The sequence below is a fragment of the Pipistrellus hanaki genome (assembly GCF_964339955.1).
Source record: "Pipistrellus hanaki genome assembly, chromosome: 18".
NCBI lineage: Eukaryota > Metazoa > Chordata > Mammalia > Chiroptera > Vespertilionidae > Pipistrellus > Pipistrellus hanaki.
This window is the reverse complement of record NC_140520.1, coordinates 12,568,645-12,585,074: the sequence shown is the minus strand read 5'-3', so window position 1 is coordinate 12,585,074 and position 16,430 is coordinate 12,568,645. Positions and strand designations below refer to the sequence as shown.

The window sequence follows — 16,430 nt, the reverse complement described above, 5'->3', positions numbered from 1 at the left end:
GCCCTTTAAGCCTAGAAGAAATTAGACTGCTCCCATGCTTCTAAGTCTCGGGGAAGCTCTGAGGTCTCATTTCTGCTGCCTCACTAGGCATGAATTCACCTCTCCACACTTCACTCATTCTACAGATGCTTGAGTGCTGTGTTCTAAGAGATTTCCTCTCTCTGGCTTGGGCTGCTGCTAGCCCTCTGACCATCATAGTCTCTCCCCTCTTCTCTTCCACTCCCAGTGAAGCCAGAGGGTCATGTCCCTCCTCAGTTACCCTCACCTCTACTACTCTCCTCACACCCTGCATTCCTGGTCTTCCCTCTTCCTCTTTCCAAAGCTTTGTCATTTTCAGAAAAGAGAACTGAGAGCTCTGGCTTAGGCGAGAAGGGACTACAACGTGCCCTAAACCTGGAAGTAGGGGCAGCCACCTGGGTGTCGCTGCCCAGGCCTTCAGGGCCCTCCTTGCATATCTGACTAGGATCGCCTTGGACTTGAGGGGCCGCCGGGTTAGTGTCCTGCAGCAGCATCGTTTGAGCTGGTGAGAAGCTGCTTGGGTGCAAGGGGCCCTCCCAGCCGCCAGGGGTCGCCCTGCAGGCCGCTGGGCGCTGGATGGGCGCTGGGCGGGCGCTGGGCAGGCGCCGCCAGGGTCACGGCCACAGGCCCGGGAGGGCGTGTAGGGGTGGGGGGGGGGGGAAAGGAGGGGAGCAGCTGCGCCCACCGTCCCCGTGGGGGTGTGGGGGAGCGGCGAAAGCGGGACACTCGGAGGAGCACCCCGCCTCCAGCCAGCGGGAGCCCGGAGGAGCGCCCGCCCGAGTGAGCTGCAGGGCAGCACGGTGCCCTGCGTGGCGCAGCGCTTTGGGGACGTAGGCAGCGCCGGGATCTCCCTCCACCGCGCCCCGCGGGCTGTCGCTCCTTCCTCCCCTCGCCTCCCTCCCGGGAGGGAGTGGCGCCCAAGTCGGGTGCGCCATGCCCGGGGCCGGGTAGCCCACCGCCCGCCCGCCCGCCCGCCAGCCCGCCAGCCCACTCTCCCCGCCGCCGCCGCGGGCCGGCCGGCCAGGGAGTCGCAGGGCCGGCAGGTAGGGGCCGGACGGGGCGCGTGGCGGGCGGGCGGGCGGGGAAGAAAGGGAGGGGGTGCCGGGCGGGAGGAGGTCCCCCAGCTGTTCCCTGGCGTGGCACATCTGGTTCCGGTTCCTCTCTCCTGGGGAAGTGAAAGTGGAGGGGAGTTCGCTGGCGGCGCCCCGCGCCCTGCACCCCCGTTGCTCCTGCGGGTCCTCAGCCAGAGCACCCCTCCCTCCGGCTCAGGTCACGCGGCGCTGCTGCTGCTGCTGCTGCTGCTGTCACGTCCCCTGCGGCTGGCGCACCTGCCCCTGCCCCTGTCCCCGGTGCTCCTGCCCCTTCCTCGGCTCCACCTGCCCGCCGCCCCCGCCCAGCTCCTCATCGACTGGTGTGCGGGCGCTGGGACCCCGAGTGGGGCCCGTGCCCCTGGCCTTCATCCCCAGGCGGCAGGCGCTGCCTTGTGCAGGGTGCTCCCTGGCCGGGTGAGGGAGGCTCCAGGAGCAGGTCCTGCGGGTCGGGGCCACCCACCCGGCCCACCTAAGGGCTCCGGCCCGCCCGCCCGCCCGGGGCACAGGGCGCCCTTTCGCCTGCAGTGGCTGAGGGATGCGGTTGTGCCCCAGAGCTAAATCAGGCCGCTGACACTGACTCCTGGCTTCATCTTCCAGACGTGGAGGCTAAATTTAGCTGGAGGTGTGTGTGTGTGTCCAGCAGCCATATTGAGGAGAAGGCCAACCTGGCCTCATGAGATTCCCTTGCTCCTCAGAGTTCTCTGAGGTTGAGTAGGACTGGGCATCCTGGAACCACGCTGAGCCTCCCCTTCTTCGCTGGGGGCCCATCAGTCCGAGGTGCCGCTAGGCATGGTGCTGTGTTGGCGCCTTCCATGGTACCCCCGCCTCCCCCAGCACACACCCATGGGCCGACTTCCGCTGAGCTGGGCTGAGCTACAGTTTCCCCTCCACGGTTCCAGGAAGTCATTTCCCTTCCCCTCCGAAGCACCCCATTCCTCCTGCCCTCTGCCGCAAGCCACCCACCCAGCTCTTCCCTGGCTTCTGCGCCTCGGGGCTCCCCAGGGCCCTCGGGCTCCCACTCCCGGGGGTTGGCCATGGAGGCAGGTGAGACCCAGTTCCTGGAGACTGTGGTGGGCCTGGTTTGGGGCTTCCTGGAGCAGGGCCTGGGGCGGCCGGGGCTGTTTCCCACAGCCGCCTCTGTCCTCCCTGGCCATAACCCGAGGATCCTGGAGGGGGGCGGGCACTGTTTGGTTTTGTGTTTTGTTTTTGTCAGCTTAGTGGAATTAGGTGAGGAGAAAGGACACGTGAGCCTGGTGGAAGGACTCTAACGCTTGGGTTTTGTGGGTTTTCTGGACACTTGGGTGCCCCCAAGGTCTAAAGGTGGGTTCTTTAAGAACATGAACAGGCTCATGTGGTTCTTAGGATGTCATAACTAGAGTCAGGAAGCTAAAACCCCTTAAAAACAAAAAAACAAAAAACAAACCCTGTAAGGTTGGCATGATGTCAGGGCCAAAATGAATGATGTCATTGCAGGCCACTACAGAAAAGACTGACCTATTATAACTCGGTATGGGTATGGGCTGAGGAGGGGAGGGGTCTTTTTAAAAAAAATATATTTTACTGATTTTTTGCAGAGAGGAAGGGAGAGGGATAGAGAGTTAGAAACATCAATGAGAGAGGATCATCGATCAGCTGCTTCTTGCACAACCTCTACTGGGGAGGTGCCCGAAACCAATGTACATGCCATTGACCGGAATCGAACCTGGAAACTTTTAGTCCCTCAGGCCGATTCTCTATCCACTGAGCCAGACCGGTTTCAGTGGAGAGGGGTCTTTAAAAGGGATAGAGGAACAACATGATGTCAGAGCCCACATTGGCTGTGTGTGGTGGAGTGGAGTTTGGGTCCTTCGGGGAGAGGGCTAGAACCCTCAGAGAGGGTCCTGGTCTCTTTAAGAAGCTGTGGAAGGGCTCCGAAGGCCTGGTGATGTCATAGGCGGGAGAGTCCAGGATTGGCTGACCACTGACCCTGCCTTTCCTTGAAGGGGCTAGGAAGAGGAGGGAAGCAAGGTGGGTGGGTGGGGGAGGCACCCCGGTTGCCACGGCAACACCAGCCTTCCTTGACCATTGCAGATGCAGTGAGTGAGGGGGGGGCCATGGCGGAGGAGCGGCCCCCCCGGCTGGTGGATTACTTCGTGATAGCCGGGCTTCCGGGGAGCGGAGCACCCATTCCTGAGGACACGTGGGTGCCTGAGGCCAGCGGGCCCCTGCGCGCGCCCCGGCCGGCGGAGCCCATCACGGACGTGGCAGTCATCGCCAGGGCGCTGGGCGAGGAGGTGCCCCAGGGCTACACGTGCATCCAGGCCTCGGTGGGGGGCCACCCCCTGGAGCTCAGCGCTGGGCTCCTGAGTGGAATTCAGCCTGTCATCTGCTACCGCAGGGGCCGCGACAAGCCGCCCCTCGTGGAGCTAGGGTGGGTGCCCGCCCCCGCTGGCACCAGGGGGCACTGGGAGGGACTGGGAGGGGCGAGGCAGGGAGAGGCAGGGATGAGGGGTAGGCAATGGGAACGGGGAGACAGTGGGCTGGCCAGGGGCCGGAGAGAAGGGACTGAGCTTTTTATTCACTTAGCCCTCACACGGGTTTGGGTCCTGGTACGAACGTTGCCACATGCCAGCTGCCTGATCTCGGGCAGGGTGTGAGCCCCTCTGGCCCGCTCCCTCATGGATAATAAAGTGGGGAAATTATACCTCCGCAGGGGGTGGCGGAGAAGATTGAATGAGATCGTCCATGGAAGGGACTTAGCAGAGTCCGAAAATGATAACTTTTTTCTTAGTGTTTATTTATCTAGTTATATATTTTATTGATTTTTTTACAGAGTGGAAGGGAGAGGGATAGAGAGCTAGAAACATCGATGAGAGAAACATCAATCAGCTGCCTCCTGCACACCTCCTTCTGGGGATGTGCCTTTGACCGGTATCGAACCTGGGACCTCTCAATCAGCAGACCGATGCTCTATCCACTGAGCTAAACCGGTCTTGGCTTCTTAGCATTTGTTAATGAGTAGGAAAGCCATGGAAAGCCTGAGGGGTTGCTGATGGGGAAGAAGAGACAAGGTTCTCAGGTTCTCGGGGGCAGGGGTCAGCAGTGAGTGAGCCCCGGGGTCGGGTTTAGGGGGCAGATAGGTAGACTTCGTAGGCAGACCTGGCAGGACGGGGGTCTTTCTCCTCTGCCCCGGGCTCGACACCTCTCTCCATTCTCTGTGCCAAGGGTGTTGTATGAGGGCAAGGAGCGTCCCAAGCCCGGCTTCCAAGTCCTAGACACGACCCCCTACAGCCACTCTGCCAACCTGGCCCCTCCAGGCCCCGGGCACCCCCGCACCTACCTCACTTACCGGCGGGCAGCGGAGGGGGCAGGGCTGCATGCCTTGGGCATCACCGACCTCTGCCTGGTGCTGCCCAGCAAGGGTGAGGGCACTCCGCACACTTACTGCCGACTGCCCCGCAACCTCAACCCCGGCATGGTGAGTGGGGCTCGGGCCCCGGGCTGACACCGGCACTGCTTTGGCATGAGGGTGCGGGCACTGGGCACACAGGGCATGCATGCCCGGCTTAAGGCCTCTGATGGTGGGCGCGGGCCCAGGGTGGACTCTGGTCTTGGGGGACCGGGCTGAGTGGGGATTCTAAAGACGGGAGACTGCGGAGGGGTGGTGGAGAAACCTTTGTTGGTGTGTATCTGCTTGTCTCTCGCTCTCTCCCGGGCAGTGGGGCCCGGCGGTGTACCTGTGCTACAAGGTGGGCCTGGCCAAGGCCAACACGCTGGTGTATGAGGCAGGTGAGCGGCCCTTTGTCCCTCTGACCCCGTGGCCCTCCGTGTCCCTCTGCCCTGCTCCTCTTGGCTGTCACTGTCACTGTCCCTGGGACTCCCCTCCGCCATGTGGCCCTTCCCCCCTGTGCCTCCCCCTGGCGCCTGATGGACCCTCCTCCCTTTGGGCGCCCCCCACTCCGTCCCGGGTGCAGAGCTGCTGGGCCGCTACCCGGAGGAGGACAACGAGGCGTTTCCGCTGCCCGAGTCCGTGCCCGTCTTCTGCCTGCCCATGGGGGCCACCATCGAGTGCTGGCCTGCCCAGACCAAGTACCCGGTGCCCGTCTTCTCCACCTTCGTGCTGACGGGCGCAGCGGGTAACAAGGTGGGTGTGTGGGGTGCGGGAGGGGGTCCGGGCTGTGCGGGGCCCACCTGACTGCGCCCCCCCCCCCCCCCGCCCCCCGCCAGGTGTACGGCGCGGCCCTGCAGTTCTACGAGGCGTTCCCGCGGGCCAGGCTGTCGGAGCGGCAGTCGCGGGCGCTGGGCCTGCTGAGCGCCGTGGAGCGGGGCCGGGCGCTGGGCGGCCGGGCGGTGCGCAGCCGGCGCGCCATCGCCGTGCTGTCCCGCTGGCCCGCCTTCCCCGCCTTCCGCGCCTTCCTCACCTTCCTCTACCGCTACTCCGTCTCCGGCCCCCACCGCCTGCCCCTGGAAGCGTGAGCATGGCCCCCCTGGCACTGGGGAGGGGCCTGAGGGGATCAGGCCAGGAGGGATGGGAGAGAGTAGGATGGAGCAGAAGGGGGTGGGGGGAGGTGGACAGAGGAGTGGGGATCAGGGCTGTCGAGTGTGGTTGTACACATTGCAAAGTGCCACTGGCTACGGGGGAGCGGGGCTGGAACCCAGCCTACACTTGCCAGCTAAGGGGCTCGCATGCTCGGAGGGGGTCTCTTTTCTTGTCTGTATGAACTCTATCTATAGGGTGTCCCCAAAATGTCCGCACACACTTTGGATCCTTATAAAGGCGGTGTTCGTTCAAATACATTTCATTTCAAAACGGAGCTATCGGCTCTCAAAGTGTGTATACATTTTGGGGGCACGTCCTGTCCGTTGGCTGCTCCAGGCGAGGTCAGGGGGGAGGAAGCTCTGGGGGCCGGGTGGCTGAGGAGCGGGAAGGTGATGGCGGGGAGGAGGTAGACTGGGGACCCCGCCTCTGACCCGCTTACTCTTTCCGCCCCCCCCCGCCAGGCACATCTCCCACTTCATTCACAGCGTCCCCTTCCCGTCCCCGCAGAGACCCCGCATCCTGGTGCAGGTGAGGGCGGAGGCCGGGCTGGGGCCGGGCGGGAGGAGGGCAGGGGCCAGCCTCTGTTATCCTGACCCACGGCTCTTCTGCCCCCCAGATGTCTCCCCATGACAACCTGCTCCTCTGCCAGCCTGTGTCCTCCCCCCTGCCCCTCAGGTATGTGTCCAAGCTGGGCGAGAGGGTTGATGACCAAGGACACGGTAGGTGCCAGGCAGGTGGGCACAGCTGTTGAGGTCTGTGCAGGCTGGGCCCAGGCGGTGTCTGTGCCCAGTGACTTGGAAAGGGTCTCCTGGTGACTTGCCCCTCTCCCCCCACGCACACACACATTGGTGTGACCCACAGCGGTGCCAGCTTCCTGCAGCTGCTGCAGAACCTGGGCCCCGAGCTGGCCGTCACGTTGCTGCTGGCCGTGCTCACGGAGCACAAACTGCTGGTCCACTCGCTGCGGCCGGACCTGCTCACCAGCGTCTGCGAGGCCCTCGTCTCTGTGAGTGGCCCCCCTCCCCGGAACGTTCTTCCAGGGGACCCCATCCCTCCCGGGCTCTTCCCTGGGGGGGGGGGTGCTCAGTCTTCTCCTCTGGCACAGTCTCTAGGGACATTCAGCTCCCACCAGGGGCTCTCCTTCAGCCCACCCTCCACAGTGTCCACAGGCACCACCCAGAAGCCAGGGACCCTCCCGCCCCCCAGCTGCCCCACCCCCCACCCCCCACCCCCCTGCTCACTGCTCCTCACTCCCTGGTGCTCCAGATGATCTTCCCGCTGCACTGGCAGTGCCCCTACATCCCCGTGTGCCCGCTGGCGCTGGCTGATGTGCTGAGCGCCCCCGTGCCCTTCATCGTGGGCATCCACTCCAGCTACTTTGACCTGCACGACCCGCCTCCTGACGTCATCTGTGTGGATCTGGACACCAACACGCTCTTCCAGTAAGACGCTGGGCTCGCTCGGGGGCTGCGGGGAGGAGCTGCGGGCAGGTGTACGGAGGGCCACCTCGGTGCCAAAGGGGCCTCCCCGGGCAAAGTCGGGGAGCCTGGCAGGGAGCCCCACGGCCTTTTCTTCCTTCCGCTTCTCCCCTAGGACGGAGGAAAAGAAGCCCCTCACCCCTCGGGCCCTGCCCCGCAGGCCCTACAAGGTTCTGCTGGCCACACTGACCACCCTGTACCAGCAGCTGGATCAGAGTGAGAGGCCTGGGTGGGAGGCTGGAGACTGTCATCGGCCTTAAGCCCCAGGCCCGGCAGGCCTGTGGGCAGCCAGGCCTGACCTGAGGGGGTTCGAGGAGGGAGGGTTTCATTTGGTGGGAGTGAGGAAAACGTAAGCAGGAGGGAGGAATGTTATCATGTTAGTGTTCCTGGAGGGACTGAGAAGGACCAGCTGATCGCTGGGGAGGCATGTAACGTGCCTCGGGGTAACTAACTCTTCAGGCCACGTTGGTGCAAAGCCGTTTACCAGCGGGAGGTAGCGGGGCCGCGGTGCAGAGCGGGGGCCGGACCGGCCCTGAGGGGCTGGCTCTCAGCCTCAGGCCGCCCTGGTCCGCAGCGTACACCGGGCCCGAGGAGGAGGCGTCCCTGGAGTTCCTGCTGACGGACTACGAGGCCGTGTGCGGCCGCCGGGACCGGCTGGAGCGCGAGGTCCAGGGCGCCTTCCTCCGCTTCATGGCCTGTCTGCTCAAGGGCTACCGGGACTTCCTGCGCCCGCTCACCAAGGCGCCCTCCGAGGGGGCTCGCGACGTGGACAACCTGTTCTCCCTGCAGGGTGAGCGCCCGTCTGCCGGGGCAGGGCGGCTGGGGGCAGGCATTCTTATGGCACCTGCTCTGAGCCGTACACCCCTTTGGGCTTGGAGGGAGTCAGGGCACAGAGAGGGGCCAGCTGGCCTGCCCTCTGGGGCCTTGGGTTTGGGGTGGGCACGGGGAGGCCTGTGGTGAGCCGCCCTCGGGGGCAGATCTCCCTTCAGGGACCCTGCTCTGGAGACGCTCCAGGGCAGGGGTCTTCAAACTGCGGCCCGCGGGCCACATGCAGCCCGCAGAGGAGTCTGATCCTGCCTGCCAGGTTTTTTGGGCAGTGAGCGCAGCCGAGGTGTTACAGTAGGAATTAGTAGTTCATATAGTCCGGCCCTCCAGCTCTCTGAGGGACCGTGATCTGGCCCCCACTTTAAAAAGTTTGAGGACCCCTGCCCCAGGGAGAGGGAGGGAGTACCACCCACAGACAAAAGGGACTCCATGGGGCCGCGGTGCTGGGGAGCTGGACCAGTCGGCTTGGAGTGTGGGGTCCCGTCAGAGGGGCCAAGGAGATGGAGCTTGGCTGGGCGGGGGGCGGGGGGGGGTTCGCCAGGGGGGTGGCTGTGGTGGGAAGCCTGGCGATCGCCTCCCCTGCCCCGGCCCCCTGCCCTCAGGTTTCCTCAAGTCCCGGGAGCGCTCCAGCCACAAGCTGTACGCGCAGTTGCTGCACACGCAGATGTTCTCGCAGTTCATCGAGGAGTGCTCCTTTGGCTCTGCTCGGCACGCTGCCCTTGAATTCTTTGACTCTTGCGTTGATAAGGTTTTGAGCGTTGTCCCTTCTCTCGGTGCCCGTTGCCCTCTGCTGTCCTCCCGGCCACCCCTGGGCCACGATCAGCACAGCTCTGTGTCTTGGCTGTGACGGTGATGGCGGTGACTCAGCGCAGAGCCCGTGTAATCACACGGGGCTGGCTGACGTACACCCCATCTCTCCATTCCCGACGCCGCTCCCCCGCCCCTCGCCGTATCCCAGGACCTTGGTGACGTCTCGGCGCACTCACTCCTTCCCCCCGGGGTGTGCTTTCCCGGGAGATGCCCCCTGCCACCTCCTGGACACGCTGGCCCTGCCCCACGTGATGCTCACTCTCGTACCGTCCCGCCCGCCCCAGGTCCACCCGGAGCAGGAGAAGCCCGAGCTGACGCCCTTGGTGGAGCTGGAGGAGCTGTCGGGGAGCGAGCTCACGGTCTTCATCACGCCTCCGGAGGAGCCCCCGGTGCCAGAGGGCAGCCAGCCCGCTCCCCAGTACTGGTGAGAGCCCCTGGCGCCCGCACCGGTTCCGAGGCCGCGCAGCCAGCCGCGTGCTGACCGCCCCTGACGTTGCCTCTCTGCCCCTCCAGCTACGATGGGTTTCCAGAGCTGCGGGCTGAGCTGTTTGAATCTCCCCAGGAGCAAACCGGGGCTCTGCCTGTGCCTGGCCCGCCCCGTAGCGCCCCGAGCAGCCCTGCTCCTCGCCGCACCAAACAGGTAAGCAGCAGGCGCCCCTCGGAGGCCAGGGCTCAGCCAAGGGCTATGGCTCTTCAGCCAAACGCACGTGATGGCACCGATCCCGTAAGGTTGTTAGGAAGGTTCCGTGTGCCTGGCCCGGAAGACATTTGGTATGGTTACCATCGCCGTCGTCACTGTCTCCATCTTCTGAGCACTCTGGGGACCCAGGGCCTCTCTGCCCATGCTCAGGGGCGTGGCCTCTCTGCCCAGGGCTCTGGGGCTGAAGCCTGTGTGTGCAGCAACCCCCCTGCCTCCTCCACACACAGCCCCTATCCTCAGGGAAGGGGCTGCTTCTCCCGCAGCACTTTAAGGCCTGCCCTGCCCTGTCATCGCCCCCTACCCCATCTAGGAGATGAAGGTGGCACAGCGGATGGCGCAGAAGGCCGCGGCGGCGCCTGAGCTGTGGGCCCGGTGCCTGCTGGGGCACTGCTATGGGCTCTGGTTCCTGTGCCTGCCGGCCTATGTGCGCTCAGCACCCTCCCGGGTGCAGGCCCTGCACACGGCGTACCGCGTGCTGCGCCAGATGGAGAGCCACAAGGTGGTGCTGCCCGATGAGGTGGGTACCCACGCCCCGTGCCCGGTGTGCTTGTGCAGTCCTGGGTGCCATGAGAGGGCGATTCACCGGAAACCTCACGGGAAGGCGGGGGGGGGGGGGGGGCGTTGGCACGTGCCCTGGAGTCGCCAGGTGCTTGGTAAGAGTCACTGGATGAATGAGCCTGACCAGGAGCAACAGCAGGGCTGGAGGGGGCGGGTGGGCTGGAACAGTGGGTGGCGCTCAGGCGGCTGCAGGAGCTGCCAGGGGCCTGGGAAGGCTGTGAGAACCGGAGAGGCTGGGAGAGGTGCTTGCTGAGGCTTTAGGGCACATATGTCAAACACAAGGCCCGCGGGCCAAATCCAGCCCGCCAGGCCTTGCAATGTGGCCCGCACCGCGCTGTCATCACTGCACTCCGCTGTCAGTTTATGACATTGTCAGTTTATGACTGTTCAGTAAACCATTCGGCCCGCGATTTAGGCTGGATTTTAGATTTTGGCCCCTTCTCTGATTGAGTTCGACACCCCTACTTTAGGGTTCGGGTTGGGAGTGAGTCCCCCTCACCCGGTGCCTCCCCTGGCCCAGGTGTGTTACCGGGTGCTGATGCAGCTGTGCTCACACTACGGGCAGCCCGTGCTGTCCGTGCGGGTCATGCTGGACATGCGGCAGGCGGGCATCGTGCCCAACACCATCACTTACGGCTACTACAACAAGGTACCAGCGGGGGGCTGCGGTGGGCAGCGGCAGGTGCCAGGTGTGTGCGTGGGGAGGAGGCTGCTCCCTGGCACCCGCTCCTTCCCCCCCCCCTCTCCTCGGAGGCTGGGCCCATACCATCCAGCCAGGTCCTGTAAGCATGGCTGTCCGTGGGCTCCTGGAGTGTCTCAGCGCCTACGCTGGGTTTTCGCATGCTCGGGACGGTGGGACGCTGGACAAGTTACTAGCTCTGCAGCCTCGTTGCCCGTCAGCGAGGCCATGATATTCACAACAGCCCTGACAAGGGTAGGCAGGTGCTGCTACCTCCCAATGAAAGCTGAGCGTTCGCCGGTGTGCCAGGATACATTTACATCGTTTTATCTTCGCCACTGTCCCTAAGAGGTGGGAGGATTATTATCGCCACCTTACAGACCAGGCGGTGAGGTTGCAGAGTCAGTAACTTGTCCAGGGCCCCAGCGTGAGTACGTTAGGGAAGTGGGATATGCGCACAAGCATATTGATGTCTCCTGAATTCAGGCCCTTGACCAAGACACTAACCTGCCTCCTGTTTTTTATTTTTATTAAAAAAATATATTTTAGTGATTTTTTTTTACAGAGAGGGAGGGATAGGGATAGTCAGAAACATCGATGAGAGAGAAACATCAATCAGCTGCCTCCTGCACCCCCCCCCCCACCCACCCACCCAATTGGGGATGTGCCTGCAACCAAAGTACATGCCCTTGACCGGAATCGAACCTTGAACCTTTCAGTCCGCAGGCCAACACTCTATCCATTGAGCCAAACCGGTTAGGGCTGGCTCCTGTTTTTTAGATGAGAAAACTCAAGACCAAAAAGTGAATTGATTTTTTTTTCAAAGCCATAGAAGTAACAGAGTCTGGACATAAATGGTCTCCCTGCTTCTGGCTTCCTCTACTACCCCCCTGTCAGTAGTGGCCGCTGCCACCTGCCTCTCCTGGCTGAGCCACCGGCAGAACAGTCCCGGGCGGGGGCGCGCCTGGAGGGGAAGGTGGGCCCCGGGCTCCAGGACAGGCAGGCGGGGTTGGGCCGGGATCCGAGGGTGAAAGTAGGCCATCTTGATGGGCGCCGTGCTCGGCAGGCTGTGCTGGAGAGCAAGTGGCCATCTGGTACGCCCGGCGGGCGCCTGCGCTGGGCCAAGCTTCGGAACCTTGTCCTGGGGGCTGCCCAGTTCCGCCAGCCCCTGAAGGAGCGGTGGCAGCAGCAGCAGCAGCAGCAGCAGGCGGCAGCACAAGAGGCGGGCAGCTCGCAGACAGGTAGGAAGGGGTTGGAGACACCGGCTTGGGGCTGGGACTGGCATGTAGAGCTGGGACTGGCCTGTTGTTTGGCACTGGGCGTTCTGGGGGTGGATAGACGACGCTCGGCCGGTAACAAAGGAGATAAAGTTCTGCAAAGAACCTTCCAAACCCAGGTCTGTGCAAGGAGTTCTGTTTTGGAACAGAGGGCTGGGTGTTGACCTGGCTCCCTGTCAGCCCTCCCTCTCTCTCACAGAGCCCTGCCCGGAGCGGCCCTCCCCTTCCCGCCCCCTTCAGCGCCAGACGACTTGGGCTGGGCGAAGCCTGCGGGACCCGGCCTCGCCCAAGGGGCGCCTGCTCAAGAGTGGCAGCCTGGGCAGCGCCCGAGAGGCACAGCCCACCGTGGAGGCTGGCGTGGCCCACAGTGAGTGCCCCGGACTGACGGACACCCCCGCCAGCTCTCCGAACCACTTGCCAGCGAGAGAGAGAGAGAGAGAGAGAGAGGAGAGAGAGAGAGAGAGAGAGGAGAGGAAGACCAGGGCCAGGATGGAGGGGTGGCCCTCCGCGGTGGGGACTGCAGACTCAGGGAATCTCGCCCAGAATGCCGTCATGATAGGGGTGGTGGTGCCAGAGTGTGTGCAGCCAGAAACTGTGTTTACTCCGTCTCCGGGGGAGGGGCCGGGCCTCGTCTCCCCTGACTCTTCTCTGCCCTGCAGTGATGGAGGCCTTGGGGGTGCTGGAGTCCCGGGCATCACCGGTGCCCTGGCACGACGGGAGCCTCTCAGACCTGAGCCTGCCTGGGGAGGAGCTGGCAGCCGGAGGCAGCCCCGGGGGCTCTGGCTCAGCCCTGAGCGCCCAGTCCGCGGAGGCCGTGGAAGGGCTAAGTGCGCGCGTGCCCAAGGCCAGCGGGCACCGGGATGAGAGCAGCACCCCCCGGCGAGGGCTGGGTGCCCGCCTCCAGCAGCTGCTCACTCCTTCCCGCCGCCGCTCCTCCGTCTCTCGCATTCCCCCGCCTGAGCTGCCCTCTGACCTGCCTCCCCCAGCCCACCGCAGCCCCATGGACGGCCTTCTGCACCCCCGGGAGCGCCCCGGATCCACTGCCTCCGAGGTAGCCAGCAAGGGGGAGGTCCGGACACCAAAGCGCCCAGAGGCTGGTGGGGAGGGGCCGCTGCTTATGGGGCGGAGGGAACCCGAGAGGGCCCCCCGGGGGGTGGTGGCAGTCAGCGTCCTGGGTGAAGAGGGGCCTGGGCTGGCTGACCGTGCTTTCTCGTGTGTGTGTGTGTGTGTGTGTGTGTGTGTGTGTGTGTGGTAGAGCTCAGCTTCTCTGGGCAGTGAGTGGGACCTCTCAGAAGCTTCTGTCAGCAGCCTGAGCCTTCGCCATTCCTCAGAGCGCCTCACCGAGACCCCCGGGACCTCCCAGCCACCTTCCCTGGAAGTGAGGATAACCTCCCACACGGATGAGCTGGGACACCCCCCCCCCATTCCCCCCCACTCACTGTGTCAGGGCAGGGGCTGGGAGGAGGAGGCAGGAGGCAGGGGGCTGGGCTGGGCTTTGGAGGTGAGGGTTGGGGGGTGAGGACAGGGGAAGGAGCGGGAGGCCAAGCAGGGCCTGCTTCCTGGGGCCTTCTCGCCCGCAGATCCTGCTGTCCAGCTGCTCCCTGTGCCGCGCCTGTGACTCGCTGGTGTACGACGAGGAGATCATGGCCGGCTGGGCCCCGGACGACTCCAACCTCAACACAACCTGCCCCTTCTGCGCTTGCCCCTTTGTGCCCCTGCTCAGCGTCCAGACTGTGGACTCCCGGCCCAGGTGCCTGAAGCGAGGCAGGTGCTTCTGGGGGGAGAGGGAGGTGGAGGCCCACGCGCTGAACCCTCCTGCTCTCCCCCTGCAGGGCTCCCAGCCCCAAGCCCGCCCCTGCTGGTGCTGGTGGCAGCAAAGACGCTCCTGTGCCAGGGGGCCCCGGCCCTGTGCTCAGCGACCGCAGGCTCTGCCTTGCCCTGGATGAGCCCCAGCTCTGCAACGGGCACGTGGGGGTAAGGGCTGGGCCAGAGGGGCGCGAGGAATGGGTGTGTGTTGCCCTGTGTGTGTGTGTGTGGGGGGGGGGCAGTGATTCTGTCCAGAGATGGGCATGGAGGCCACGGGGGCTCCCAGAAGCTGTCGGGCACGTGGAAGCATGGCTCTGAGGATGGAGGCATGGCACATGCCCACCCCTGCTCTCCCCGTGTGTGCCCAGCAGGGTGCCTCCCAGCGAGTCGAGGGTGGGGCGTGGGCGTACCTGAGCCCCCTGGTGCTGCGCAAGGAGCTGGAGTCGCTGGTGGAGAACGAGGGCAGTGAGGTGCTGGCGCTGCCTGAGCTGCCGGCTGCCCACCCCATCATCTTCTGGAACCTCCTGTGGTATTTCCAGCGGCTGCGCCTGCCCAGCATTTTGCCATGCCTGGTGCTTGCCTCCTGCAGTGGCCCCCCGCCCCCCCAGGTCAGTGCCCCCAGGAGGTTCCCTGCTCCTGAGTGTCTGCTGCAGCTCCAGGCTCTCTGCCTCAGTCCCCTGTGTCCTTCGTTCTGTAGAAAGAGCACATGCTTTGGAGTCGGGCTAAACTTGGTCTTAGGTCTCACCCTTTCCCTTCACTGCGGAGCCTGGGCTTTCTCGTCTATAAGATGGCATGAGTGTTCCCTTTCTCATCTATAAGATGGCATGAGACGCCTTGTTTAATGCCCAAGCTGACTCATTCATGTTTGTCTGCTCGTTTTACCGATATGTATTGAGCACAGGCACAGGGTTTAGGCACAGGGAACACAGCAGATCACGGAACAAAGTCCTGGCTCTCAGAGAGCCTATGTTCCCCCGGGGGTGAGAGCTCCTTTCCCTCTCCTCTTTGGCTGCGTCCTGCAACGTCCCTGTGCATCTTGGAGCGTCGTCTGTCCACGCCCTACCCTCCGTGAGCCTCACTGTCTCCTTTTCCTTGGCCTCCCGCAGGCCCCGTCTCCGTGGCTAGTGCCTGACCCGGCATCGGTGCAGGTGCGGCTGCTGTGGGATGTTCTGACCCCTGACCCCAACAGCTGCCCCCCTCTCTACGTGCTCTGGAGAGTCCACAGTGAGTCTGGTGTCTGGCCTAGGGCGGGGAGCGGTGGGTCCCACACCCAGAGGACTCAGTAATCCTGGTTACCTTCCTTCCTTTCTCCCAGGCCAGATCCCCCAGCGGGTGGCGTGGCCAGGCCCGGTACCTGCGGCCCTGAGCCTGGACTTGCTGGAGTCGGTGCTGTGCCATTTTGGTCACGATGAGGTGCACAAGGCGATAAGGCTCCTGCTAGAAACGTTAGGGCCCCCTCCCACAGGCCTGCACCTACAGAGGTATGGCTCCCACCTGGGCGTTAGCTGGCCTGTACCAGTCTCAGTATCCCCTTTCTCTCACACATGCCCTTCTGCCTCCACTTCAGGGGCATCTACCGTGAGATCTTATTCCTGACGATGGCTGCTTTGGGCAAGGACCACGTGAAAATAGGTGAGGGTGCAGGCAGGGGGGCTGAAGAGTTTAGGGATCTGGGGGTCCGGTGTGGGGGGTTGGACTCCTTACCTATTGACCTGCCTTCCACCTCTTCCCTAGTGAACTTCGACAAGAGGTACAAGTCTGCCTTTAACAAGCTGGCCAGCAGCATGGGCAAGGAAGAGCTGAGGCAGCGGCGGGCACAGATGCCCACCCCGAAGGCCATTGACTGCCGGAAATACTTTGGAGCGCTTCTGGAATGCTAGGGACCCTCGCGCTTCCCCGCTCCAGCCCGGAGTGGGGAGGTGAAGGAGAAAGATTCCAGAGACCATCTGTTTCCCTGTTCCTCTCACAGAGGAGTTGGGAAACGGGCCAGGAGACGTGCCCAGCCACAGGCCCCACGTGGGGCCAGCGGGAAGAGGGACCCAGGGTTACCAAACGGTACAGCTCCCTTCTCCGACCTGCTCAGTGTGCTCATGCGGACCCTGGAGGAGGCCTGGGGACAGTTGGCACAGCTCTGTCTCTCCCCATCCTATGCTAGGACCTCCCGCTCCAGTTACCCACGGGTCTGCACTCCCCTGGCCATTTTATAGGTTTTTGTTTTAAAAAACAACTGGAAAGATACAGAGCCACTGAGTGGGCGAGAGGACTACCATTCCCCATCAAGGAGGGCCCCTCTTCGCTGGAATTGCTGAAGGAGCCCAAGGCTCTCCAGGCCTTTCTACCTTAGGATTTGTATTTTATTTTAAGTTATTTATTCTGGAGCCACAGCCCCCCTGCGTACGAAGGTACTATGGACGGTGAAAAAGAGAAGGGGAGTGGGGTCCCGCGGTCCAGTGCTTTGTAGCGCCTTAAATTTCAAGAGGCGGCAACTGGAGGAGTCCACGGTCTCCTCAGGAAAGTTGGGTGCCCCCTCTGAGCCCTAATCCTCCTTGTCCACTCCCCCCGGGGGACGCATCACCCGCCCAGGGCCCTGACTGTGCAATAAGGATGGTTCCTTGCGAAGTTTTGTTGGATGTAAATATAGTAAAAGCTGCTTCTGTTTTTTTTTTTTT

At 63.5% G+C, this 16,430-nt stretch overlaps 1 protein-coding gene across 4 annotated transcripts; it reads left to right on the top strand.

Moving 5' to 3' along the window:
• Positions 1-674: 674 nt before the first annotated feature.
• Positions 675-16,430, top strand: DENND4B (DENN domain containing 4B). 4 transcript variants are annotated; one of them, XM_084866689.1, is made up of 28 exons: positions 675-1,061; positions 3,180-3,519; positions 4,314-4,566; positions 4,808-4,877; positions 5,063-5,232; positions 5,316-5,560; positions 6,090-6,156; positions 6,245-6,303; positions 6,490-6,634; positions 6,895-7,070; positions 7,222-7,322; positions 7,681-7,896; positions 8,534-8,679; positions 9,026-9,165; positions 9,255-9,381; positions 9,752-9,958; positions 10,520-10,648; positions 11,745-11,919; positions 12,155-12,322; positions 12,615-13,006; positions 13,211-13,333; positions 13,536-13,705; positions 13,788-13,929; positions 14,130-14,369; positions 14,868-14,985; positions 15,077-15,242; positions 15,329-15,393; positions 15,496-16,430. In XM_084866689.1, the coding sequence occupies exons 2-28, from the start codon at positions 3,203-3,205 to the stop codon at positions 15,639-15,641; spliced, it is 4,473 nt and encodes a 1,490-aa protein (XP_084722815.1). In that variant the 5' UTR covers positions 675-1,061; positions 3,180-3,202; the 3' UTR covers positions 15,642-16,430. The 4 variants fall into 4 exon arrangements, with proteins under 4 accessions (XP_084722815.1, XP_084722813.1, XP_084722816.1 ...); XM_084866687.1 differs by lacking the exon at positions 675-1,061 and adding an exon at positions 1,121-2,153; XM_084866688.1 differs by lacking the exon at positions 675-1,061 and adding an exon at positions 1,123-2,153 and having other exon boundaries at positions 14,133-14,369.